At 38.6% G+C, this 27,115-nt stretch overlaps 3 protein-coding genes across 7 annotated transcripts; 2 read left to right on the top strand and 1 right to left on the bottom strand.

The window, feature by feature from the left end:
- The first annotated feature begins 3,497 nt into the window (after positions 1-3,497).
- On the top strand, positions 3,498-14,523 carry ufsp2 (ufm1-specific peptidase 2). Of its 2 annotated transcripts, XM_063475270.1 has the most exons (12): positions 3,498-3,600; positions 3,801-3,882; positions 5,209-5,392; positions 9,738-9,804; positions 10,542-10,696; positions 10,795-10,987; positions 11,242-11,388; positions 11,482-11,646; positions 11,753-11,877; positions 11,957-12,033; positions 12,652-12,776; positions 12,872-14,523. In XM_063475270.1, the coding sequence occupies exons 1-12, from the start codon at positions 3,598-3,600 to the stop codon at positions 12,956-12,958; spliced, it is 1,410 nt and encodes a 469-aa protein (XP_063331340.1). In that variant the 5' UTR covers positions 3,498-3,597; the 3' UTR covers positions 12,959-14,523. The 2 variants fall into 2 exon arrangements, with proteins under 2 accessions (XP_063331340.1, XP_063331341.1); XM_063475271.1 differs by lacking the exon at positions 12,872-14,523 and having other exon boundaries at positions 11,961-12,033; positions 12,652-12,762.
- A 1,107-nt stretch (positions 14,524-15,630) lies between these two features.
- On the top strand, positions 15,631-23,834 carry cfap97 (cilia and flagella associated protein 97). 4 transcript variants are annotated; one of them, XM_063476202.1, is made up of 6 exons: positions 15,631-15,682; positions 17,175-18,108; positions 19,170-19,450; positions 22,170-22,320; positions 22,667-22,704; positions 23,042-23,834. In XM_063476202.1, exons 2-6 carry the CDS (start codon positions 17,196-17,198, stop codon positions 23,162-23,164), a joined length of 1,506 nt encoding a protein of 501 aa, XP_063332272.1. In that variant the 5' UTR covers positions 15,631-15,682; positions 17,175-17,195; the 3' UTR covers positions 23,165-23,834. The 4 variants fall into 4 exon arrangements, with proteins under 4 accessions (XP_063332272.1, XP_063332271.1, XP_063332274.1 ...); XM_063476201.1 differs by lacking the exon at positions 15,631-15,682 and adding an exon at positions 15,683-15,781; XM_063476204.1 differs by lacking the exons at positions 15,631-15,682; positions 22,667-22,704 and adding an exon at positions 15,683-15,781 and having other exon boundaries at positions 23,045-23,578.
- A 197-nt stretch (positions 23,835-24,031) lies between these two features.
- slc25a4 (solute carrier family 25 member 4) lies at positions 24,032-26,100 on the bottom strand. The gene is made up of 4 exons (XM_063475269.1): positions 25,959-26,100; positions 24,777-25,263; positions 24,552-24,692; positions 24,032-24,429 (listed from the first exon to the last, which is right to left on the bottom strand). The coding sequence occupies exons 1-4, from the start codon at positions 26,067-26,069 to the stop codon at positions 24,269-24,271; spliced, it is 900 nt and encodes a 299-aa protein (XP_063331339.1). The 5' UTR covers positions 26,070-26,100; the 3' UTR covers positions 24,032-24,268.
- Between the last annotated feature and the right edge of the window lie 1,015 nt (positions 26,101-27,115).

Here is a 27,115-nt window from a genome sequence, read left to right as displayed (position 1 = left end):
CCTAACATTTGTATGAAAAGCCAATAAGATGTAATATTCTTTATAACTGTTTGGACTTTAGTTCCATGCAGGTGACAAATGTTTGAGAGCAGAGAGAAACTGCAATGCTCAAATTATTTCTGACATTATCTGATGGCATTTGGGAAAGAAAATCAAATAGTGGCTTTAATGGATGGGTAATCTAAAGGCAGGCAGGAAAATGTAATTATAGTTACATAAAGTATTTACTGTATACTGCTTACATTGCCTGATATAGACAAATTAGAAGATTTTCATGAACTAGATTAATCTTTCAGCTTTGAGAGAGCACACAGATGCCAAAAGCTACTTCTTTCATCTGTGAAACCTCTGAGCACAACATGATCCAGATGTTTCTCTTCTTGACATTACTTGAAAAAAAGTATCTTGTGAGGCTTTAAGATTACTTAAAGGATTTTTTTAAAGTGGGCCTTAAAATAACTACCAAGTTCTCATAGAAGCACTGAAACATGAGATTCTTGCGGTAATCATTCTTCTTGTTCAAAGTGGTCATTAAAACCTCCCTAATCTACGTTCAGTGGCTATTTGGTACAAGTGAATGTTCCAACATTAATCTGAAGCTAGTGGATGTTTTACAATTGTTTTGTTTTTTGGGATTTTTTTTTTAATCGTGTAACATCAATTTTCCACTCTGTTGTTGCTCACATAGGTGTGCAAGACAGATTTGTGCTTCTATTTTGTAAAAATGTAGCTTTGAACCTTCATGGCTCGTCTACAATCACCAGCCACTCAGCAAAAGGAGCAAGCAAATAATCACACTGCTGATACTGAAATGCTTTTATATAGCTCTCATTAGAAAGCCAAAATGGGCTACCCTGAAAATAGTTATATGTTTCATCACAGCTGCACAAAAATTCTTTATATATATTGAAGTTGGGTTTTTTTGTTTTGTTTTTTACATCCCAGCACATCTGCCACTTTTTCACATAAATAAAAGACTCCAAAGATAAACTCTGCCTATGGACATATGATGAATGTGCATTTGTAATGTGAGTTCTTGCCATATAATCATTCCTCGCTCACACTCTAATATTTATAGCGTATAACTGAAAAGATCTTAATGCTCTGTTTATGATACAAAGGGAGATAGTTAATCTCATCACAAATCTTCCTCAGCACACTAAGTCCACGGGAACTCAAGAGTCATGACTTCACACTGTTACAATGCATGCTGCTGCTGCCGGACTCAGTTTGATAAGAGGGAACATCCTGGAGCAGATTGCCACATTTAGGCACAAAGAATTGTTTAATAATGTAGGTACTTGGAGTACAATACTGTGGTAATGTTGTGTTCCAGCACTTTAGTGTATATACTGAAGAAATATTGAATATTTTATAAATGTTTTAGATAAAAGAAAACTTAATATTAGACAAAGATAACATTTACAAAATGCAAAATGTTTTGTGTATTTAGAGAAAAAAGTTATCCAAACCTACCTGGCTCTGTGTGAAAAAAAGTCATTACTTTCTCTCTTCTTTGCAGAATTGTTTTATTTTGACCACACTGGAAGGTTTTCAAGCATAAATGGCCTGTTTAAGGTCCAGCACCATGTTTGACTGTCGGTGTGATGTTCGTTTTATGAAATGCTATTAATTTTATGCACATGTAACTCAAACCTTCCAAAAAGTTCAGCCTCTGTCTCGTCAGTCCACAGACTGTTTTCCAAAGTGTCTTGGGGATCGTGAAAATATTGTTTTTTGGCAAATGTGAGTCGAGTCTTTGTGTTCCTTTTGGTCAGCAGAGTTTTCAGCTCTCACCATAAGTTCACTGGCATCCCAAAGAGTTACAATGGCTTTGAAAGTCTTCCCAGACCGATAGATGTGACTGATTTTGCTTCTCAGCTGTTTCTGTCATGATGTGTTGCCTTTTGAGATCTATTAGTCGACTTCACTCTGTCAGACAGGCTCTAACTAAGTAATTTCTTTAGTCAACAGTAACCAAAGTAACCTGAGTGTTGCTAGTGAAATTGAAATGAGTTAATTCACGATTTTGTCTAATATTAAAATTTGATGTTCTGAAACATGTAAGTGTGACAAATATGCAAAAAAAAAAAAAAAAAAAAGAAAAAAAAAAAAGAAGAAAGAAATAAGAAAGTGGGCAAATACTTTTTCCCTGCACTGCACCTGTTAGGTGTGTTTATTTTATTTTATCTGACACTCTGTTAGATTTAGACAACTGACTTTGCATGCGTGTACAAGAGGAACCATTTCATCTCTGTTTTCCAGTAATCCTAACAAACTTGATTTTATCCAGAGGCATTGTTAGGACAAAACATCAGTGACCTGAAACTGTCCTCATTTTCAACCCCACTTCCTGGCATGTGGTATTTGTGCTATTTGACTTTGACATAGCAGCTAAGAATAGCTAATACGATTTAAAATGGGGTGGAAAACGTCTGTAATGGGAATAATTTTTCAGTAGATCCTCCTTTTTACAGATATTCTTGTAATTTATAATTCTTAGACTCAAAAATTGTCCTTTATATTTTATAAATCAGAGGGTGTAAATCTGATTTATCTGCAAGCAGAGCCTTGATGCTGATTTAATTTATCTGCCTTTGACTAGAAGAGCTTTGGCGGTGATGTTTGGAACAATTTATGACTTAAGCCTGCATAACAGCAACTTAAAATATCAAAAGCCTTGTCTACACTTACACTTCTGGCTTAACTCACATAGCTCTTATGAATATCCTGAGGTAAACTGGCAATGCACCAAGAAACACATTTTAACCTTTTTTTTGTGTGTCTGACTGTGAGCACTTACAGTGTTACAAAACACTTCTTGTTTTTTTTAATACCCTCCTCCCCTACACACACACACACACACACACACACACACACACACACACACACACACACACACACAAAATAAATATCTCAACAAAATTAATAGTAATAATAAGAAGAATATTGACACATTGTGTCAAATGTTGCATAAGAAGGGGAACATGGGCAGTGAAGCAAGACTAATTAGATGGAGTACAGTGTGCATTAGAGACTAAGCACAATATTTTGCATTCTCTAAGGGAGGACTGAGGAGGATTATAAGTGCCTTTATTTACTTATTGGTTAATTTTGCCCCAGATGTAGATGGACTAATGTTGGGTGTTGGTTTTTTAATTATTATTTTTTGTAAACTATTGAGTATATGATTGTTTATCTGATGAACTATAAAAATCCATGCAGTAAATGTGAATCTCAGGGGATTCACATTTCACAACAAAAGTTCAACTAGAAGATGTACTTTTCCTCGGTTCTCGGGAGGATATAGGTGGTAATATACAATAAATTTATAGGTGTTTTAAATTTAAAAGGGAAAAAACTGGTAAAAGAAAACGAAATATTGTGAAGACGTGTATGCCAAACTATCTAGAAAACGTTCCCGAATTTACGAGTTACTATAAATGCACCATAAATGGGCGGAGCCAGTGTGGCCCAATAGAAAGCCATAACCAGAGACACGTTGAACTTTTGCTTTAGTAGACATGTCAGCCCCCAGTGCTTAGAAACAACTGATAATAAACAGTGTAGTTCCTTTGCTAGGCTGAGAACTCCAAAATGGTAAGGTTGCTGAAATTAAGTTATCGAAACGAGGTCGTGTCTGTGTTCCTCTGTGTTCAGACCCACGAGTAAGTCTATCTTGTGGGTTCTTCAGTTCGTGGCTTAGCAGTTAGCCAGTAACGCTAAAAGAGTAATTACAATCGTTGTCATATGATTTCCCCAACCAGCCGCTGACTTTCTGTCGTTTTGTGTGCTATCAGGTCGTTGTTGACTCCGGGACTGCGACTGTTCTTCGTGTCAAAGGTCTGCTGGCGTTCAGATGTCAGCTGGACAGCACAGATGGTGTGTTCAGAAACGTTTTTTCACAATATGTCTAAATGTACACACCCGTAGAGTTAAAACAGCCACAGTCGTGGTAAGTGGTTTGCATCCATTCAGCTCGCGCATGAATGTCATGATATTTTGGGGCTTTTAATGATTTCTTGGAAGTGCTTTTTTCCAAGCACAGCACAGCATACATTTTTTAAGAAAAAATAATTGTGTGTGCACATGTTTATTTGTTTTGTTTTTTTTGTTCAAATAAATAAATACACTCTTTTCATTTTTTTTTTAAATAAATGGAGATTAAGGTTCTAAAATGTATTTTAACTTGACGGGGCCAAAACCTGTTACCTTCTCATTAGTGATCATGATTGATTAAGAAATTGTAGTTTCTCTTTGTATTTGTGAAAGTCAAAGGAGCTCCATGAAAATCTAAGAATGAGAATTACAGATTTACACAAGCTGAGAAGGTCTCATGGAGCCACTTCTAAGCAACTGCAGATTCCACTTCAAACAACTGTACATAATTACATGTTATTTACATATGTCGCCACTTTGTCATAGTCTGGTAGAAGACCCAAACTATCACCCTTAGATTAGAGGAAATTGGTTAGGCTGCTCAGAAACAACCCAGGAACGACCAAAGCTCAAACTTCCTATGAACTAGAAACTGCTGGAACACCAGCATCACTGTCCACAATGAAGAGTTTTACATCACCTTAGACTGAGAAAGAAGCCCTTGCTCCAAAATCGGTACCTTCAAGCTCAACTGAAGGACTATTGAAAATTTGTGGATTGTGCTTAAAATCTGTGTCCGTGCCAGGAAACTGACCAGTTTAAATGAACTCTACCAATTCTGCCAAGAAGAGTGGTCAAATATCTAGCCAGAATTATGCCAGAATTTTGTTGTTGGGTACCACGATGGAACTCACTAAGTGACACTTAACCAAATATTAGTGGGGGTCTATCTATATATTTGATCCCGTGTGGATTATAGAAAATGCAGTTTTTCTATGCATTTTTCCTGCTATAATTGAGTCAGACTAAATGCTATTTCAAACTTTACCCACATTGCCAGGAATATAATTTCAATATACATGCTTGATGTAATGATGACCTTCTAAGACAAAACCCCAAAACATTACTTTGGATGTCCTCATTTAGAAGATATTTAGTTAACTAAAGTAAAATGTATACATCTGTAGCTGTTTAGTGTACTAGACACAGTAAATTCCATAACAGAGTGGCAGTAACTGGTCAAATACAGATTCCAGAACTCAAGCCATACAAATCTATTACCCTAACGCTGTAGTAATGTTAAAGAGAAACACTATTTTCTTCTTACAGAGCAGCTGGTGCGAAATGTCATCTCGAGAACGTTTGAGACTCTTCGCTCCCAGGTGAAATCTGAATCCTGTGTTCTGGCAGTGAGCGACAGTCCTGTTATTATATGGCCAAACAAAGATGCTTATGCCACACCTGAAGAAATAACTCCAAGTACACTATGTGAAGATATGCATCAATGGATACAGTAAGTACAGACATTATTACAGTGCATTATTTCTCTCTTGAATAGATTCTTCATCTTATTTTGTAAGAAGAAGGCTGACCGACATGCAAGAATTGTGACAATATCTTTGATTGTGGCTCATGAACAGTGGTCCCTTGTTGCACAGTGAGAGATGTTCAGAGTTGTGGACCACAGATAATTTGGGATGTAATTATAAAAAAAATGTCTGAAATTTTAAGACGACTACCACACAATAAAACTGTTGCTACCAACTAACCGAAAAGCATAACGCTTTCGGTGATCAATCGAAGGATCGAAGATGGCGCCAGTGTGTACGGCGAGCCGTCTCTGGATCCGTCTTCCTGAGTGTTGTTTACTCTTTGCCTTACTATTTTCTATATGCTTTCCGGATGTTACTGCTCTAATTGCCTATGATCGACAAACTCTTTTAAATCTTCGACCCTTGAATCATCAAAAGTCGGATCTATATTTGAATTTAGGGAATTTTTCCCAGTCTCGAACGGATACTTCCGCCTGCACATACTACCTGCCTTTTCTTCCACCACACAAGAAACGACATAGGAAACGGTGTAAACGGAGTGGTTTTCGCGTTCGTATTAAAGCCTATTTAAAAGCACATGGAGTGGTTAATCACCGCTCCATCATAGACATCTTGCGGCCCTCCCAGTATACTTTCAGACTGTGTCGCCATCGATGGATTCGCTATGCTGGCCAGCAAGCCCACTCGGTCTTACCAGTTGAGTGCCCACCTGTATGGAGCTGGAAGCGGGTCTCTGGAGGAGGTGTGGATCACAGCAATCTTCGCCGGCTGGGACGCGCTCCTAGTAGCGTTAAAGTGGCTACGCTCCGAATTGCTCTGCTAAACACTAGGTCACTGGTGAACAAGTCCTTCGTTGTAAACGACTTTTTTCTCGCGTCAAGGCTGGACGTCCTGTTTCTAACGGAGACCTGGATTCGCCCCGGTGAGTCCTCTTCCTTTTCGGAACTTATTCCTCTGGACTGTGCTTTCTTTAACTCTCCTAGGACCGTGGGCAGGGGTGGAGGGCTAGCCTCGGTTTTTAGAAGTAAATTCCGAGTGCGGCAACTGCCTCCTGCCTCGTATTCCAGCTTCGAAGTACAACTACTGGAGCTGTCCGGTTCCCCCCGGACCCTCTGCGCGGTGGTGTATCGACCGCCGAAGCGCAATAAGGATTTTATCCGTGAATTTGCTGATCTTTTAGGATTTATCTTTTTAAATTTTGATCGTGTTCTTATTTGTGGTGATTTTAACATTCATATATGCTGTGAGGCGGACTTATTGGCTAAGGATTTTCTTGCCCTTATTGACTCTTTTAATCTCACTCAGTGGGTGAGAAAATCAACCCACACTAAAGGGCATATGCTGGACTTGGTATTGTCGTATGGACTGGATATTTGCATCACGGACATTAATGATGCTGGGATTTCGGACCATTTCCTAGTTATGTTTGATGTTCAGTTATGCAATATGGAACTGAACTCTGAGGGTCCACAGAGCCTATCGCGTCTGATTAATTCTGAGGCTGTTGCCCTTTTCTCTGCGGCCTTTGCTAACTCTGCTTGTTACGATGACATCAGTAATGCACCTCTCTCGGTTGATGGCGTAGTCAACTCTTTTATTTCTACATGCTCTTCTATTTTGGACACTGTGGCTCCAGTAAAGACTAAATGCCGTAAAACCTCTCGCCAACTCTGGCTAAATGAATCCACCCTCGCTCTTAGGCGTGAATGTCGTCGAGCTGAGAGGAGATGGAAAAAAGATCAACTTCAGGTGTCCCTTGACATCCTGCATATGAGCCGGTCTAAATTTCAGAAGGCTGCCAAAATGGCAAAAACTTCTTTTTTGTCGAACATTATTGCAACTAATAGTCACAATCCTCGAGTTCTGTTTAAAATCTTTAACTCAGTGGTTAATCTCCGCTCTGATGTTTCGATGGGTGCCTCCCCGGCCCTCTGCGAAAAATTTCTAAATTATTTTATAGATAAAATCTCAGTGTTAAGGGCCCCACATTCTCTAGTAGTAAATCAAGCCCCAGTTTCCGAATGTTCAATGGTCTTTCAACAGTTTGAACCTGTGTCATTCTCGACTTTAAAGGAAATAATTAATAACCAGAGAAGCTCAAATTCTCTGCATGACATTATTCCTTCTCGTATCATTAAGGATGCATTAAATACAATTGGGTCCTGTATCTTATTTTTAATGAACTCATCACTGTTATCTGGCTGTGTTCCGACTGTCTTTAAACATGCAGTCGTGCAACCTGTTATCAAGAAAAGCAGCCTTGATCGTAACACCCTAGCAAATAACAGGCCGATTTCTAAACTCCCTTTCATGTCAAAAATTTTAGAGAAAATAGTGCTTCAGCAACTACAGACCCACTTAGAGAGAAATGGTATAAGTGATAAATTCCAGTCTGGATTTAGACCGCGTCACAGCACCGAAACTGCCCTACTAAGAGTTTTCAATGACCTTCTTCTAATTGCTGACTCTGGGCGCTCTGCGGTCTTAGTTCTATTGGATTTGACTTCAGCCTTTGACACGGTTGACCATGATATCCTTTTGGCAAGGTTGGAATAAGTAGCAGGCCTTAAAGGAAATGTCCTATCATGGTTTAAATCATATTTCTCTGAGAGGTCGTTCTCTGTCATGATGGGAAAATATTCCTCTACTTCTGCCCCTTCTTGGTGTGGTGTGCCCCAGGGCTCGGTATTGGGTCCTGTGTTGTTTTCTCTGTACATGTTGCCCTTGGGCTCCATTTTTGAAAAACATAATGTCTCTTTTCACTGCTATGCGGATGATATTCAAATCTACCTCCACCTGACTGGGGATGTTTCATCTTCACTACATCCCTTGTTTGATTGTCTGAGGGATGTCAAAGACTGGTTATCACGTAACTTTCTTACTTTAAATGAAAAGAAGACAGAAATTATCGTTTTTGATAGAAATATGCCTCTGGGACAACTGATTGGCACACTCGGGCCTGTTGCTAATCACCTCACTGAAGCTGCTAGGAATCTTGGAGTTTTCATGGATAGTTCCTTCAAACTAGATAAACAGGTTTCTAATGTGGTAAAAACCAGCTTTCACCAACTGCGCCTAATTTCTAAGGCTAAACCGTATATACCACGCAAAGATCTGGAGAAACTCATTCATGCTTTCATCACTTCAAGACTGGATTATTGTAATTCTCTTTACTTGGGCCTACAATCTTCTCTTCTTCAGCGATTGCAGCTGGTCCAAAATGCCGCAGCACGTCTCTTGACCGGCACTAGAAAGTATGATTCTGTCACCCCTGTTCTGGCCAACTTACATTGGCTTCCTATTAAATATCGAATTGATTTTAAAATTTTATTGTTTACTTATAAAATCCTAAACAATATGGCACCTGACTACCTAGCTGATCTCCTCTGTCTGTATAGCCCTAAGAGAGCACTAAGATCATCGGGCCAACTGCTCTTAGTGCAACCTAGGTCTCGGCTGAAGACCAGAGGAGACCGTGCCTTTGCCGTTGCCGCACCCAGGTTATGGAATACTCTTCCTCTTCATATTCGTGCATCAGATTCCATTCAGTCTTTTAAATCACGTCTAAAAACGTATTTGTTTAACCTGGCATTCAAGGCTAATTAGGGTAATTTACATCTGGCTTTGCATTTAGATTATGTAATTATTTTATATTCTATTTATTATTTATATCTGTAAGTTATATTTTATATTGTGATTTTTATCTGTATCATGATTTTACTGGAAAGCACTTTGGTGTACTTCGGTCTTTAAAATGTGCTATATAAATAAATTTGATTGATTGATTGAACTAACCAACAGGAATACAGTCTTTAGTGACATATTGATCTGCATCTTTTAGTGGCACGATGGAAAAAAAATCTAAAGCAGAATAGATGAAGGTTTAAAAAAAAAAATGCAAAGCTAAAGTAGAACATTTAGTATCAGTATCTTGCCCGAGGATACTTTGGCATGCAGACTGGAGCAGCCAGGTTTCGAACTACCAGATACCCTCCGAGTAGACTCTGTCTCCTGAGCTGCAGCCACCCACAGCAAATTTCGGATATTACGTAAAATTTCAGACATCTGTGGTCATGTAATACATTTTATGCACTCCATACTACAAACTTTATAGGAATAAATGCATTCATGTGTTTGGCACTTTGATTTGTGCTCATCTGTTTTAGTCTCTGTTTTGTGTTATAATGTGTGTTTGTGTGTTTCCCTATATTTTTCTGGACCTCTTTTATTGTCATTGCAGTTTCTTTGTATTTTATTGGGCTATACTGAAAAGTGTGGGGGTTTTTGTTTTGTTTTTTATTTCAGGGCAGACGAACAAGAGAGTTCTGGGAAAAAATCATCAAAAAAGAAAAGCAAAAAAAGTTTGGTGGCGGTACGTATCGAATAATCAGCAATATTTTGTGTTCTGTGAATAATATGGAGCCATATTAACCTCCTAAGACCCGAACTCTTCCACGGCATGCATTTTTAATTTCTCTTTGATATTTGGGCATATTGGGGCCCAATAAATGTAAAAACAAAGAATTACCAGATTTTTTTTTTTACCTTATTTTTGTTTTTATGAAAAATCAGAGCCACATATGAGGATATTCGTTTAAATTTTTGATAGAACAGTAGCAGTATAATGTCCTCGTAAATGGATATCAGGCCCTTGAAGAGCAAAATTGAGTATTTTGGTCTAAATAACCCAAAATGTGATGTCCACATATGTGGACGGCAGGTCCTAGGAGGTTAAAGACTATAATCAGTTTGACAGTGATTTTTTTTTTTTAATTATCTGACCAATTTTTGTTTATAAAAGAAAGAAAGGAGAAAATAGCACTGTTTCCTGAGCCCAGTGTGATGCTTTGATCCAGTCTAATCACAACAGTCCATATCACAGTGACAGTACATGATAAAAGTGCTGACACAGTAGAGCAGGCTCAGTCCTGCTGCCACAGGCCAGGCATGCTCTGTCTTTGCCAACCTGCTGTTCACTGCAGATGAGACTTGAACCTATGCCACTGGCTAATTGTTCCAGCTCTCATCATAACGTTTGTTTTATGTCTAGTTGTCTTTATGGTGTTTGTGTTTACCTGTGAATATAAATTCACTCTTATTCACTTTCAGAGTGTCATAAACCTTCGTCTGATGACAGAGGTGACAAAGCCAGGCCCCCTCTCAGCCCCCATCCTCACCAAAACAGTTCTGAAATCCCACTTTGTGAGTGTGACTCTTCCACTAGACTGTGTTGTCTGCACCGGCCGCAGCGATACAATCAAGGAGTATGTCTTTTATACAAAACACCTGGTTTCATACCACTAACCAAAGCTCGTCTCTTACAGTAATATTACTTTTTGGTTTTTTTATTCTGGTATTGCAGTGCCTGTGAGCAGCTAATTGAGGCACTAACTCATCAGTTGTGTGAGATGGAGAAAGTGACTCTTCAGAACATGAAGGGAATGACATTACTTGTTCCTGAACCGGTCCACTTCCTCCTTCCAGAACCAAAAGGACTGGTAACTGTGGTTTATCCAGCAGGAGTGCCTGACAGCCAGCTAGTAGCACAACGTAAGGTTAGTGTCTTAACATGTGCTCAATCATCCAGGTAAGGAAATCCAAAGAAGTTGATTCACTTCATCTGGATGTAGAGCTCCGTCCAGATGAACAGAATCAACTTTTTGGGAAAGTAAAGTAAGAACCGCAGACTGAACTTCTATAATCGTAGACATATTAATCCCAATGAGTTCAACTTGTACTTTCTTGTTTAAAGAAAGAAAAAAGAAAAAAAAGAATTACCTTTCCTTGAAACTTTATTTTGTCTGAATAGGAGCTGCATCAGCAGTTTGAGCTACCAGATGACAGGCCTTACTTCAGAAGAGCCAACGCTTACCACTTTCCCAATGAGCCCTACAAAGACGGTTATCTCCGAAACCCTCATCTGGCTCTCACACACCCTACCCTGGATAATGGAAAGGTATATCTAATTACTTATTTTTAAATCCTTAACAGTATTCTGCTCTTTTGCAGAAATAGATGAACACAGCAAGAATTATTTTCTTTTCTCAAGGTGTACTTGGTCCAGGGGATCTACAGCTATCACCACTACATGCAGGACCGTGTAGATGACAACGGCTGGGGCTGTGCTTATCGCTCCCTGCAGACTATCTGCTCTTGGTTCCAGCAGCAGGGTTACGTAGAGCAGCCTGTGCCCACTCACAAGGAGATCCAGCAGGTAGTTGCCCTATAAAATATGATCCGAGTACAAGATATGCCCACATTTCCTCTTTTTTTACAATGTTATCAGACATGTCCAAGCTGCCTGGTTCTCTGCTTTCCAGGCTTTAGTGGATGTTGGAGACAAGCAGGCATCCTTCGTGGGGTCACGTCAGTGGATTGGATCCATTGAGGTTCAGGCTGTTCTGAGTCATTTGCTTGGACTCACTTCCAAGATCCTGTTTGTGAGGTGGGATTGCATTTCTTGTGAATGATTGTGTTTGTGGATGATTTTAATATATCTGACAACTAATCTGCCTTCTCTGTAGTCAGGGAGCTGAGCTGGCGTCCAAAGGCCGAGAACTGGCCAACCACTTCCTCACTGAAGGAACTCCAGTCATGATTGGTGAGCTCACTTTCAAACTGTTATAGTTACATTAATTTTATGACCTCGCAGAAACTTTGTATTCTTGATATTTTTTATGATAAGCCTTATTTTTATAATTCATTATCCAAATATAGAAAAGTTACCTCACCGCAAGAACTCGAAGAGAAGCAGAAGCCCACTATCATTCCCAGGATTTTTTTGTTTGTTTTGTTTTAATTGGCAGCTTATTGATTTTGGATTTGGTAAAGAAGGGAGTTCATTATATTCAAAATCAGAATCAATAAACTTCATTTCCATTACAAAGTAGTGGAAATTTGTCTTGAATTTTGCTGTCAGTGCATGACAACATAAAACTCACTATAAACACCACATATAAACATTGAAACATTTTTTTTTTTAAAAGTCACATCACCACAAAAACTCAAAGAAAACCAGAGGCTGCTATCATTTCCAGGATTTGTGCGTACAGTCGACATCTTACGAATTTTACTAATTGGCCCAAAAATATGAATTGTACTCTATTGATTATGGATTTGGAAAAGGAGGGAGCTGACTATTTTCAGAAGCCTGTACTGTTGATAGCTAACATAGACAAAGCTTGTTCAAACTTACATTGCTGTTTGCTCTGTGTTGCAGGAGGAGGCGTTTTAGCTCACACTATCCTGGGTGTGGCTTGGAGTGAGACCACAGGGCAGATCCGCTACCTCATCCTAGATCCTCATTACACTGGAGCAGAGGACTTGCAGGTTATCACAGACAAGGTAACGGAAAAGCATTCACACCACCAGCAATTCTCATTCTGAAAAGCAGGTTCCCACACACTGTGCTGATCTTGGTGTGGCTGTTATATTTCCAGGGCTGGTGTGGCTGGAAAGGACCTGACTTTTGGGATCAAACTGCGTATTATAATCTGTGTCTGCCTCAGAGGCCGAAGGTCATCTGAGCTCCCTCAGCCTTCCAGATGGATCTCGTTTCAGTGAATCATGTTCAGAAATATGGAGGAGCACTCTAACTCGCCTTCTTTATGAACACGTGTCAACTTTTGCAAACTGAAGTAAAATGTGTTATTATGTAAAAGACTTTGGTTTTGGTTGAGTCCTGCATAAATGATTAACTTGCAGCTACAGTTGGAAGTAATGTTTGTACTGAAATAAGAAAATAGTTGTTTGCTGTGTTTTCATTGTTTGAAATGGTTTAATATAACAAAGGCTCATCAATTATATCAATTATGCTCAGTTATATACGTTGATCTTACTTCATTTCAAACAGTTAAACAGTTTTCTCATTGCCTTTTGTTCCTGGTGGACATATGAACCTACCATAAAAGATGGAGTCCTTGCTAAAATGCCATAAAGGGCAATGCACTCATTGGTCACTTTATTAGGTATACCTGTTTAACCGCTTGTTAATACAAATATCTAATCAGCAAGTTGCATAGCAACAACTCAATGTATTTAGGCAAGTAGACATGGACAGGACGACCTGTTTAAGTTCAAACTGAGCATCAGCATGGGGAGGAAAGGTGATTCAAGTGATTTTATGCCATGATTGTTAGTGCCAGACAAGTTGGTCCTTCACAATCATCTATAGAGTTTACAGAGAACGGTCTGAAAAAGAGAAATTATCCAGTGAGTGGCAGTTCTCAGAGTGAAAGTATGTTGCTGATTCCAGAAGAGAATGATCAAACTGCTTTAAGTTGACAACCAAGATATGCAGAAGAGCATCTTTTATGTGTTGAACTTTGAAACAGGTGGATTGCAGCAGCAGAAGACCACACTGGGTGCCACTTTTGTCAATTAAGAACAGGAAACTACAATTCGTGCAGGCTCACCAAAATTGGAAAAAAGAAGTTTGAAGAGTTTGATGTCTGCTGCAACATTTGGATGGTAGGGTCAGAATTTGGTGTAAATAGCATGAAATCATGGCTCCATCCTGCCTTATGTCAATAGTTCAGGCTGATGGTGGTGTAATGGTGTGGGGAGCATTGCTGCTGACCATGTCCATCCCTTTATGACCTCAGTGTAATCTTCTGATCAATACTTCCAGGATATGAACCAAAATCTCTCAGGAATGTTGCCAGCACCTTGTTGAATCTGTGCCACAATATTGCTATTTATATGATAAATAATTAGTTGGTGTAGTCCTACATAAGACGACTAAAGAACAAACCTTACATCACATTGTACGGATATGTATTCTGTATTCATTTGGAAACAAGTTACAGTTGAAACAGAAAGAAATTAACTCTGTTTTTAATGAATAAAATACATTTCAGTGAAACTAACCCTCAGTTTGTAGGATATGCAGGTATTCGTGTCTTGGGTTTAAAAAAAAATGGTTAATGAAAAAGTTATTTGTGGAAAATGGTCCTTCTTCGTAACTGAAGTTCCAATATTAGCCAGGTGTCACAGTCAAATGGGTGGTTTTCTTTCAAAGAAAACAGAGATTTAACTTTTTTCATCTTTTTCATACTACATTTGCAGTTACTTATGCCTTCATTGTCTGAGTATGGGACAAATAAAGAAACACCCCCCTATTCAATCCTCATTTCTACCCATCCTGCATTGGCATGTAAATTATATGACAGTGACCAGTCACAGGTTTATACAACAGATTCCCCCGAGTGCTATTGTCCCAGGACATCGGCATTTCATTAGTGTGTGTCACTTCTTGGTCTAATTATGTTATTAAGAGTAAAACCATGACAAATTGTGATTTCAGGGGACGCGCCTCCAGATAATCCTCTTCTTGGTAATGGAGATGCACTAGGGGGAGCAGTTACTGTGGCATAATGGATCCCCAGGAGAAACTTAATGACCTCCCATCTGTTTGTCTCCAGTATCTGTTTCTTGACATGTTTCTTAAGTTGGTTAGAAATTTGTGCACAAAGATAAAAACACACAACACAGGGCAACTCTCTTTTTGTTTGTTTGTTTTCTGCATAAAACAGACAGTAAGTTGGGTGGCCAGATTGCAGGAAGTAAAGTAAATTTTATTGTCTATAAAGAACAAAAGTTATAACCTCAAGAAAAAAGGTGAAAAATATAAAACATGGAGAGGCATCATTGTATTAAGTCATATTTTAGTAAGTAGACGCATAAACAAATACAAGGGGCAGGAAAAGTAACAAAAGATAAATAAAGGATAGAAATCAGAATAAAGGTGATTCAAATTCAAGTACATACATATTATATGTCATATACTCTGTTGTCCCAGTGTATCAGTTGCATCAGTTTTGTCTTGTTAATGCGTATGTTTTCTATCACTCAAAATCATGAGAAAAAATATTACAATATAAATTAACTTTACCTAATATTAATCAATAAGAACCCATTTTGTAAACTGTATGTTAATTGAATTTTATCCCAAATACTTTCAAATATAACACAAAGAGTTATTGTTAGATTCAGTACCAAAAAATAAATTTAGTTTTGATCAGTTTAACTTACTTTGACTGAAATAATCGGATTTAGCAAATCAGCGGCTGAATTTTCGCTGTTATTGTTTTTATGAAGTTAATCAAACTCTGATAACCCTCATAGGGATAAAATGCTGGAGTGGACTGCTTCTCTTAACTACTGCAGAGATCTCCTAGGGCGACCGTTGCCAGGAAGTGACGTCGCGTAATTACCAGGCACCGTGTTACTCCAGCTTTAGCCTGCTAACGGTAAATTTGTTTTTATTGCAGGTTTGCTCTGTATTTATTCAGATTCCTGACATTCTTTCTTAAGAAGAAACTTAATTCTATCGTGCCTTCTTTCGTTGGGTAAGAGAACTAAGATATTCTTGGAGCTTAAGTTAGCTAAACTAAACGAATTGGATAAGTTAGCTATGTTACTGTTAACGTTAGTTAACTGCCAGGCTTAACCTGTGTTGTTTATGGGTTAAAACACATGTGAAAGCATTATACCCACCACATTTTATTACATACATTTTTATATTATTGTAGTAATGGAGATTGAAAGTGTAGGTAAACAGATAACCAATAGTGTTAGTGTTTTGGAGCTTGCTACACACTGATGGATAGATTACACAACAGTTTGCTGTTATGCCACTTTAAGCTTTTCCTTTAAGGTTTCCTTTATCAGACCACAGCTTTTAAGCATGGTCCACAAATTTTGAATTGGAAGGCCATTCATGAAGCTTAGTGTTAGCCTGCTTCATCCATTCCAAAGCCAGTGTGTGCTCATCCAACCCAGTTGGTTCAAGTTTGAACCCTCTAGCTGCTGATTTGAGGTGAAGTTGAAGAATTTGGAGGTAGTCCTCTGTCTTTATTATTCCATCCACTTTGTGTAGTGTGCCAGTACTACTGGCAGCACAACAGCCCCGGAGCATCATGCTAATACCACAGTACTTGACAGGTACTACAGTTTGAAAGCCTCACCTTCATGCTACCAAACATTCCTCTTGTCATTGTGGCCTGATAGCTCAGTGTTCGTCTCGTCTGACCATAAAATTCTTCTCCAGAAGGCATTTATTTTATCCCTGTGGGCAGCTGCAAATGAACTTGAAGGTTTCGATGTTGTAACAGGGGCGTCTTTTTTCATTGGCGCCCTCTCAGTCGAATAGAATAGAATAGAATAGAATAATCCTTTAATTGGGCTCGAGCCTTGCTGTTTCCTGGGTTGATAATGAACATCCTCACACAATTTCCTTTCACTTGATGATCATACAGCAGTTTGAAGTGATGATCTTTAGTTCTTTAGAAATGCATTCAAGTTCTGTAACTTGTGCATATCAACATTTCTCCATCGTGTGTTTTCACTGAGTTCACTGGACTATCCTATTGTTCTTGTTCTTGTTTTCATGGATTTATGCAGTGTTACCCATTTTATATTGCAAAAAACCTTTAAAAATGTTAACCTTTATTTTGTATTTCAGTATGGATCTTTGTTTGCACATGTCTGTTTAAACCACGTTTCTTGTGAGGATGTTTGTAAGCTAGAACCACGTAAAATGTGGAACATTGTCTCGATATGTGGGACAGTGGACAAAGGATAAAAATGCTGTGCAATCCAACATAAAGAGGGACACCTGGGCAATCATTTCAGTCTTTGAAAGCAGTCACTCTAGCAGGTTTTGCTAAGTTGTTAGCTGTTATGTTAAATAAATGGGTTAAAAAAATTACTATTTAGGTATCTCACATTACATCCTTATAGGTGTGCAGAGGGGAAATTGCCATGTTCAACCCCAGTGAACTGGAAGGTGAAGTGGATCACTCGTTTTTCGACAGCGATTGTGCTGAAAGCGGCACAGATGCAGAACATAAGGTGGAGAAAGGTTTGAAGGCTGAGAAGAAGATCTCAAAAGCACATGATAAGTTACATGCAAAACACAGAGAGAATTATCATGGCGATCTGTCATCAAGGACTTATCAGACAAGAAAACATCTAAAGCAAGTGGAGACCTGTAATAGGAGCAGTAGATCATCCGTTTCCACTACATCAGATAAAGTCAGCAATGAAAGCAGTGATAGTGAAGATTGCGCCAATTTAGAACCTAAAAGGTCCAGTAGAACATTCATGGCTTTACTGGCTGAAGCCAAAGAGGTAGATAATACAGATGTTTACATTCAGAGTCCAAAAGAGACCAAAGGAGAAGCATTACCATTCAGTGCCAGCTCTAAAAGGAGAAATAAACAATCTCCTAAAAAAGTAATAAGAAATTTGCACAACCAAAGTCCTTCAGCTCCTCCAAGCAGGTCTGAGAGTCCTTCTCTTTCATCGACTGAGACCAGCGCAGATGCAGACTCTGAGGGCTCCTATAGCAGTAGCAGTCACCAGAGCAGCTTAGAGTCCCCTGCCCTCCCGAAACCAAGTGCAACTTCTTCTTCATGTCCAGGAATAAGAAGGACCAGAGTAGGCTCAGCAAGGCCTCGGGATTTGCCTGTTCTCCATACGGCAGAGTCAGATGATACAGTGACAGATGTGACCCCACTCTCCTCACCTGACACCAGTCCTCTTCAGTCACTGGACTTGAATGTCACAGAGGTCGAAGAAGAAAGTCATAAAGAGGAGCAGCCGCGGGAGAGTGTGCCCTCCAGTGGTCTTAGAAACATACAAGATGACGACTCAGATCAGGATGTGGATGAGTGTGAGTATGGTTGAGCTTTACGTTATAATAGTTGTATTTCTAAGCCCACATGGAGTTATGCCCTAGGCCTCTTTTCACAGCAGTCGTTTTGACATGTCGTAGAAGCGTAAATAGATGTTTAATTGGTTAAAGGTATTATGGGAACATTTCCTTTATTACGCCACACTCATTCCAGTGAGACAGCATGCATTACTAGGGACAAGGCCATAATTAACCTACAAACACATTTCAGAATAGCAGCTATGAAAAAGGTCCATTGATGTGGTGAAAATGACATGAAAATTTGTTACACTTAAAATTGCAGTTTAACTATAAAAAACACTTCAGCCCCAAACCTGAAAAATAGGAACTGTTGCATAAACATGCATTTCATTAAAGACTTTAGCTGGTAAGTGTAGTGTAAGCTTTATATGAGCTTCTCTCTCTCTCTAAAACAGAACTTTATTTCTCCTCCGTGAGTTCAGTAAACCAGCTTTTTTCCCTAAAGTAATTGTAACGTGTATGAAAACCGTTGTCCACACAACGATTTGTGAGTTTTAGTTGAATTCTGCTTCACATAAAAAATCTTTCTCAAGGTTTTCTCTTTTAGTTTCAACATACTGCTGTTTTTCAAAATGTAGCTCAGAAGGGGTTTGCACAGAGTGTGCTTAATATTACAGAGCAAGCTCTTTTGAAAACTGACGAAGAAATAAAGTGCACAAAAAGATTCCACTTCACTTATTTGTGACTTTTCAAAATGTACATGATGGAGGTCGCAGAAATGTAGCTCAAGAATATGGCTCTTCAAAAATTCAGTTTTTCATATCAAAGAACCCAATCTTACATAAGCAGCAGAAGTAAGTACAATTTTATTTATATAGAGAAATTCACAACAAAAATGCTAAAACCTAAAAAACAAAGACTCAAAAACAAGTTGGAAAAAGATGTGTTTTTAGCTGCTTGCAGAGGATGTTCTGTTGTACTGATGTTTGACCTGAGCATCAGTACAACAGAACATTTTCCACCACTAGCACAGAATGTGAAACTCAAATTATGACACAACTGTTTGTTTTTCCTTTCAGGCTCTCTCAATTTAGAAAGTCAGCTTGGAAGAAAACTGGTCTTCCACTATCCTGGAGGGAGAAACAGGAAAAACTACTCCTTCAGCAATGAGGAGGTTCGACGCATTGATTTAGAGAATCAGCGACTACTTCGCGAGCTGTCTCGCCTCTCTCCAGGTCCCAGATCGGGAAGTGCACCAGTAAAGAAAAGCCACGGGGCAAGTAACTCTCCTCGAATTCGCCTCACTCACAGTGCAGTGAACAGGCAACGAGAACAGCAACGGATTGAGCGGGAGAACCTGGTAAGTTTCACTTCTTGGGTCAAACCACTGCCCATGGTTGAAAGCAACTTTCTTCAATATGGTTTTGAGGAGAAAGACTGTAAAGAACAACACCCCTAATAGAAGTTCTCAAAACTAAGAAAGATAATTATTAACATGAGTGGATATCAAAAAGAGCAGAGAGATTTAATGTTGCTGTGAACAGGCTTGTCACTCTGTGAGAGATCGTGTAGGTTAATAATATGTAAATCACTCAAAAGTTAAGATGTAAGTCAGAAAAGTCCCAAACAGAAACCTTAGGACGGGTTTTGAGGTTTCATAATTCAAATGTAATAATTATATTTCTTTTCTTGTTGAATCTAAATGTCTATAGGTGTGAAATTAATAGAATAAAAATGACTTTAAGTTTGCTAGATAGGGTCAGAGTGGCTTTACTTTTTGTTAGGGGACGTCTAAATAAGTCTTTTTGGGTTCCTACTCTAAAAACAATCTTTTCTTACTGTATTTTAAATTCTTAAAGAGACTGTAGATACAACATGTAACTATAGAAGTTGCCTTTAGTAAACTATTGAAAAAACATAAAGAAAACATTTTATGAAAAAAATGAAGTTTCCTCATAAATACTTTAAGTAGAAAACAGAATAGAGAGAATAAAGAATAGAGATGTGTTTTGATTTGAGTTTAGCGTCAGTCCAAGAGTGCCACCTCTGCAAACGTACATGGAAAGACTTGGACAGATGGCAGCAGGTGGCAGCCAGCAGTGCCGCAGACTGACATTTGACAGAGTTCAGTCTCTGCAGCTTTAGTCTCTCATCCCATATATTGACTTATCTTGGCAACATTTTTTATGTCTACATGCAGCACAGGTTCAAAAGAGGAGATGGGGAAGTAAAGACATATTAATTATTGGTAGCCAGCCAAGGCACTGGTGTTACTAAGTGAAAACCTGACTTCTTTTTTACTCATGTGTTCCTGTAATAATGATTAGATATTTTAAATTGATCCCTACTGTTGCTGCTATGAGCCAGAATGTTTCTATGGTTTTAAGGACAGACTGTCCTCTCTCTTGAGCCTATCTCTCTGCGTCAGGAGTGCTTTTCGCCTTCTCTATTCTTAGAGATTAGTAATTGAATCTGCCCGTGTGATCAGTGTATACACCCCACACATGTAAGACACCTCTGGCAATCACAAGTAGTACCACTTCTGTGTATTTCAAGTGCTCATTTACCCTCTACACTTAGTATTCTTTCAAAGAAATTATATATTATAATAATAATAATAATAATAATAATAATAGTACAATGGGTACATTTTCATTGAAGATGTCTCCTGTAATGCAAACATTAAAAATATAAAAAAATATATATATATAGTAGGTGGTAATTCTGGCTGTATTTAGAAGCCTGCAGTGCCTTTTCATGCCCTCTGGAAGACTTTTGATCTTCAGCACGAAGGTCTGGTGATGCTTGAGCTTTTTCCTCATCACACCGCTTCATATGGAGCTTTTGTTCACTGAGAGATTACAGCAGACCCTGCGTGTGGGAGTGCATGCGTGGCATTTAGCCACTTGTCTACACTGATTTGCCTCATGCTGTTTTGTTGGGGTTGCTGTGCACCTTTCGCAAAGTCCTGGTGCACAGCAGTTGGTAAATTGTTGACTGGTAAGTTTGACTTATTTAATAAAATAGTGACTTATTTTTAAGAGGTAGATTGTTTTAAAATACATTTTAGTGTATGTGCTGTTTTTTTATGTATTCATTCTAGCCAAGAGCAAGAATGAATATAATCAAACCAGTCAAATCAAATAATAAAAAAGTAATATTAAAAAAATTATTTAAAAAAAATAAACTCTTACCATATATTTCTTTTGCACAGTGTTCATTTCAGGTTGTTTTATCTATATTTACTGTAACTGTGCTGCGTAGTTTAGCTAAAGAGTGTCACCCCAGTTTCATCTAAAGTGGACATACAGCACTTAAACTGTTTGACCACATAAAAACAAAGAACACAAATATTTTAGAAATCTGTCGAAAACTGTTTAAAACTTAAAATTGCTCAATTCACTGAATTAATGTTTAATACGGAAATTTGAAACAACAGACTAGACTTCTCAAAGAAGTCTGAAATGAATCAAGCCTAATATTCAACTTTTTCTGCTGAGTATTGCAAAAAACCCAAACAGTAATTTAGCTTGTTAATCAAAAAATAATCATGTGCTTTACTATTTATTTCGGCTTTTTTGTAAAATGGTAAATTTAAAAGTTCATGAAAAATAATTATTATATTTTAGCATTAAAAATTTTATTTTATTAAAGAGCTTGCACACCAGCTTGATGTTGAGTTAACCATTACCTAAACATAAAAAAAGTATTTTTGCCAATACAGTAGTTCATTTCAGGCAGCTTTGGCATAACCCTAACATTGGGTGGTGGTCTAATACTTTTGTTAAGCACTTCAAAGAAACAATCTCACTGACTTAATGTTTAAAAAAAACCCAAAACAAATAAAAACCTTCACAAGTTGATTACACTAAACATCAGTGGGCCTGATGGGACGTATATTTGGCATCAATGGTCTATATCACATACAATATTACAAACTGTGTGTATTTTTTTTGTGTCAGTACCTTAGGTCCAGTACCTAATTAAATGTAGTTACCTCCCACAGTGGTAGGGGAACAGTTTACTTTTACAGTATTTTTGGAGTATTAATGAGGTAAGAATCTTTCTATTCCTCTCAGGCTTTCCTGAAGAGGCTGGAGTCTGTGAAGCCCACACCTGGCCTGAGGCGCTCAGAGCAACTGGCAGAATATCAGCGCCAAGCCGGATACCTGGGAGGTTCTTCATTTCCCATCTGCAAGAAAGATCGATCTAGCAGCAGGACTACCTCCGGTTGGTGTCTTACATCTTTGGCTGTTTTCCAACAATTTTAATTTTAAGTACTTTGGTTTAGATAACAGATATGTACCTTCTAGTACATGCTATATCCTCCTCCAGTTACAGTTTATCATACTGCAATTAAAGCACAGCTACAGAATATTAATAATAAATAAAAAACCTTTGCATGCAGACCTCAGTGTTTTTGTTCAACGAGCACACCACCTGCAGGAGTGTGTGTGGGGAGACATTTTGGAGAAGCCTGCTGTTATTTGCTTGTGTTGCATTAATTAAGGTAGAAAAAGGCATCAGCATGTTGTACGCACTCTTGTCAAACTGACGGCTGCAAATTTATCTCCAGATGGTTGCAAAGACTGGATTAAAGAGAACGAGAAGACTGTAAGAAGCAGCTCTTAACACTGCTATGAAATGAATTTCATGGCTCAGTAACTGACAAACTGTTTCTCCTCTTAACACCTTTTTGTCTTTTTAATGTTTGTGTTTCATTGTTGCTTCCTGGTGTTAAAATAACATTTGAAATAATTAACCAATAACAGATTCCAACTGTCATAAAACACACATGTGTATGTGTTTGCCTGATTGTTTTTAATAACAATTTCAAATATGTACATATTTTCTTAGCAGTGTAATAATGATTTTTAAAGTTGTGTTATTTTCTGATTAAAATGTAATGATAATCCTGTAATCAGAGAGCATGTTTCTGTTATCCACTCAGCAGGTCCCAGGTCAGTCAACTCCAGGGCATCACTCCCCTCCACTGACTCCAGCAGCAGACCTTCACCCAGGTCAAAAAAACCAGCTGCAGCCCGGGCAGCATGGTGCTGAGAGCGCTGCTTAACATTTAATCTGCTAAAATCTGGTTTCTGTTATCCATATTCAGTTGATATCTTTGCATCGCAAAATATTAAAAAAGGAGCAAAGCTCAAAGGTTCTTGTCACGTAAATGTGTTCAGCATACTTTCATCTGGCTTAATCAACTCTTCAGTGATTTTCGTGTAACCATGCTTATCCATTATAAACATTTTCTTTGAATCTGAAATATGGTATGTGTGGCTTCCACAGCAGTGTCGCAGTACCAAAGTTAGCTGCACAAGCAGGAGATATTGCTTTGTTGAAGGTATAAATGTACAAATTATTGACTGAATTTCAGTTCCTTTAAATGTAACCTTTTTTTACATTGCTTGATTAAATAGGATACACAAAAAAAATTGTTTTTAAGTTATTTAAAGGTTTACTTGTTTATATTTATTCTGTTTCCTGTTAACTAAAGCTGTTTTCCCGCCAATTAAAAGTGTGCTGTTTTGCATCTTTAAACAGAAGCCCATAGTCTCTAGTTTAAAGATGCAAGTTTTGTTCAAAACATTCTTGCTGGAAGATGCATTTATTAGCTTTTATCATGGAAGACAATTGATGGGACAGCAGAAAAAAATGAGTGTAAATAATAAATTGAAAAGTCACACTTTGCTGCTTCACTTCTGAAGCATTGTGTATGTTGGCTTGGTGTCCGTGTGGGGAGTTAAACAGAAAATCTAATATGAAAACCAACAAGACTATGACAACAGTGCATTCATCAAAAAGACTGGACTGTTAGAATAATACATTTTTATTCTTAATAAAATAATTTATGAGGATCAGAGTGGTCACAGCATAACACATGGGTCTCCTCAACTTGCTTCACAAACTTACTAACATGGGAAGCATGACCTGAAGTGACATCATCATGTGTGTCATCACAAAATCTCCACCTGCTTGACTTTTACTGAACGACTGCCTGTTGGCATGTCCTAGATGGGATATATACACTTTTGGTTCACCCACCCTCCTTACCTGGGCTGTCATACTGTAGACGCCCACACTGTAAATTCACCAAGCTGTTATCACTGTATCACCAGAAATAAGACTTAAACAAAGTAAAGGGTTTCCTTGGGGATTGGTTGAAAGTTTAGTATGCCAACTTCTTGAACTCATCGTAAAGCACCAGCACAAAGGCACCACCCATGCCTCTGATCACATTAGACCAGGCACCTTTGAAGAAGGCTTTTGGTCCCTCGTCCTTGATGATCTTCCTCCAGCAGTCGATTGTGCCCTTGTACATGATGTCAGCTTTGGAAATAAAAAGAGAAGAAGAAGAAGAAAACGGACATGAATAATGTTGCATAATGCCCTCACACGAATGCTTAATAACTGTGCAATAACTGGGTCAAACGAATCGAACATGGTTTCACCTCCTTTGCGTCCAGACTGCATCATCATACGACGTCTGACTGTATCGAAGGGGTATGAGATGATACCAGCTGCAGCAGTGACAGTTTGGGCGATCATCCAGCTGACAATGATGTGCGTGTTCTTGGGATCTGGCAGCATACCTATAAGAAGCACAAGTTAAGTCACCCACATGTAAAATGCATATGTACACTGTTAATACATTCTAGTGAAACAGCTGTGCGCACCTTTAGCCGTGTCGAAGCATCCAAAGTAGGCCGCTCTGTAGATGATAATACCCTGCACTGACACGTTGAATCCGAGGTAAAGACCCCTGAGCCCATCAGATTTGAAGATCTTGGCAATACAGTTTCCAAGACCAGTGAACTCTCTCTCTGCTGTGCCCTTGCCGATGTCTGCAGCCAGCCTCGTTCTGGCGAAGTCGAGAGGATACACGAAACAGAGCGAAGTCGCACCAGCGGCACCACCAGATGCCAGGTTGCCAGCGAAGTAACGCCAGAATTGTTTTTTTTGATCCACGCCACCGAGGAAGATCTTCTTGTACTTGTCTTTGAAGGCGAAGTTGAGGGCTTGGGTTGGGAAGTAACGGATGACATTGGCCAGGTTGCCTCTCCAGAAAGAAATGAAGCCCTGTTCCTTGGGGATTCTAACCACACAGTCAATGATTCCCTTGTACTGTGTTTCTGCTGTGATCTGCTTGCTGGCATGCTGGACCTGCAAACAAAGCATAAAAGTTCTGTATTGGACACATGTGTGCCAGAGTTCCATGTAAATGTAAACCTTGACACGACCATTTTCTCTAAATAGTATGCAATATTTGAGCAAAAGTTTAATTTTAAATACATTATTTTGGTATTTACATAATCTTAGACTACTATGTTTAATATTCTCCGGACACACATTATGTAGTTGTAGGCCCAGCAGAGGCACACTCCTGTCACTTGAGACCTCACTGTGTATTAGATTACACACTTCAAGTTAAATTTAGCAGTCCACTTTCACTGACTATTGCAGCGGTCATCTGTAATAATAAAGGATTAATTAACTTAATAAAAGCACAAACAGCTTGATGAAGTAGCTACTTATGGTCGTTTTTCTGCAACGCTTATTGGGAGGGCTTGCCACCCTTACTGTCACCAGAGGAATTCTGCGTAATTCGGCGCGTAAAACTATTTCCACGTCAATCCATGACCTCTCACGTGCCCACTGGCATTACGCACGAGACCAAATGAGTCCAAAGGACCATACAACTGGCCGTTTCTTTCTTGAAAAACAATTCTTGTGTTGCAGTTTGTGTTTGAGTTATCGCAGAAGCCCCACAATTACGCACGCTTTACGCAGAACGCTTTACGCAGAAAAGAGCAGACATGCCACCGTGCCAGAGGCAGCAGTTGGTTCAGTCATTTTACCTGCAGCAACAGCTTGACTCTCTCAATGGGAGCGACAGCTGTTTTGGAAATGGCAGCGGCGATGCCACCGGCCAAAAAGTCTTTCATAAAACTAATCACCGCGTCCGACATGACTGGTTGTTTCTTGTGGAGACCCGAGACTTCTGAGTTTTCCAAATGTGGCTAAGATCCTCAAGGAAACCCTACGCTTTTCCAAGTGGACGAGGCACCCCCATGTGTCTTAATATATGCGGGGCAATTATCGCGAGAATCTTGAGTGATGGATTTGCAGTTTGTCGAACAGATAAACGAGGCTGAATAAATTTCCGAGGTTAAAGTTCAACTCGTGCGCCATGTTTCTGAAGTCAAGAGTCGGCCTACCCGGGGACGTTTAAAGGACACAATGTGTGTAATTTGATAATTATTAAAAGTCAGATGTCACTAATCCTTATGATGGAGAAGTCCTTTATCTAAAGTCCGACTAGAGAACAGCTTTTGCATTCTGTCTACACACACTTGTGGGGTTTATTGAGTTTCCAGAAAACTGAAAAAAATGTCTTTATTAGAATAATATTAAGATAACAATTAAATTTCATAGTGTATTATGTATGTATTATGTATCATGACTTCAACCCCAGTATGACATTTACAGAGAGCTGTGTACTCTGTAAATCTGTAAATCTCATTGTGTAATATCTATCCAAAAATGACTCCAGTTGCTAAGGCCTCGGGAAACCTAAAAGAACATAAAAGAGATTTTTATCTATCTATCTATCTATCTATCTATCTATCTATCTATCTATCTATCTATCTATCTATCTATCTATCTATCTATTAAACTAAGGCCTTCCCTTGAATAACAAATACTGCTTAGAGATTTTTGTGTCATCACACTGGCAGTTTTGTCACATATTCATTTATGATAAATAGTCATTTCAAACATGTCACTTGTCCAGCTTTATTAGTAGAGAGGAGAGGTTATTCACTGCAGAGCCACTGATGTAGTCTTGCTCCACCTCTATGGCCCCACCTAACCCTAACTCTCTGTGGTTAGGGTAACTCTCTTAAACTAAGTAATGCGTACCACTTGTCAAAAAGCAAAAATATAGTTTTAGGTCATTTTTTCTTGTTGCATAAGAGATGATATGAACTTACCTGAAAACAGGTAAACTGGCCAA

The sequence above is a fragment of the Pelmatolapia mariae genome, linkage group LG6 (assembly GCF_036321145.2).
Source record: "Pelmatolapia mariae isolate MD_Pm_ZW linkage group LG6, Pm_UMD_F_2, whole genome shotgun sequence".
NCBI lineage: Eukaryota > Metazoa > Chordata > Actinopteri > Cichliformes > Cichlidae > Pelmatolapia > Pelmatolapia mariae.
This window is presented reverse-complemented; position numbering and strand designations above follow the sequence as displayed.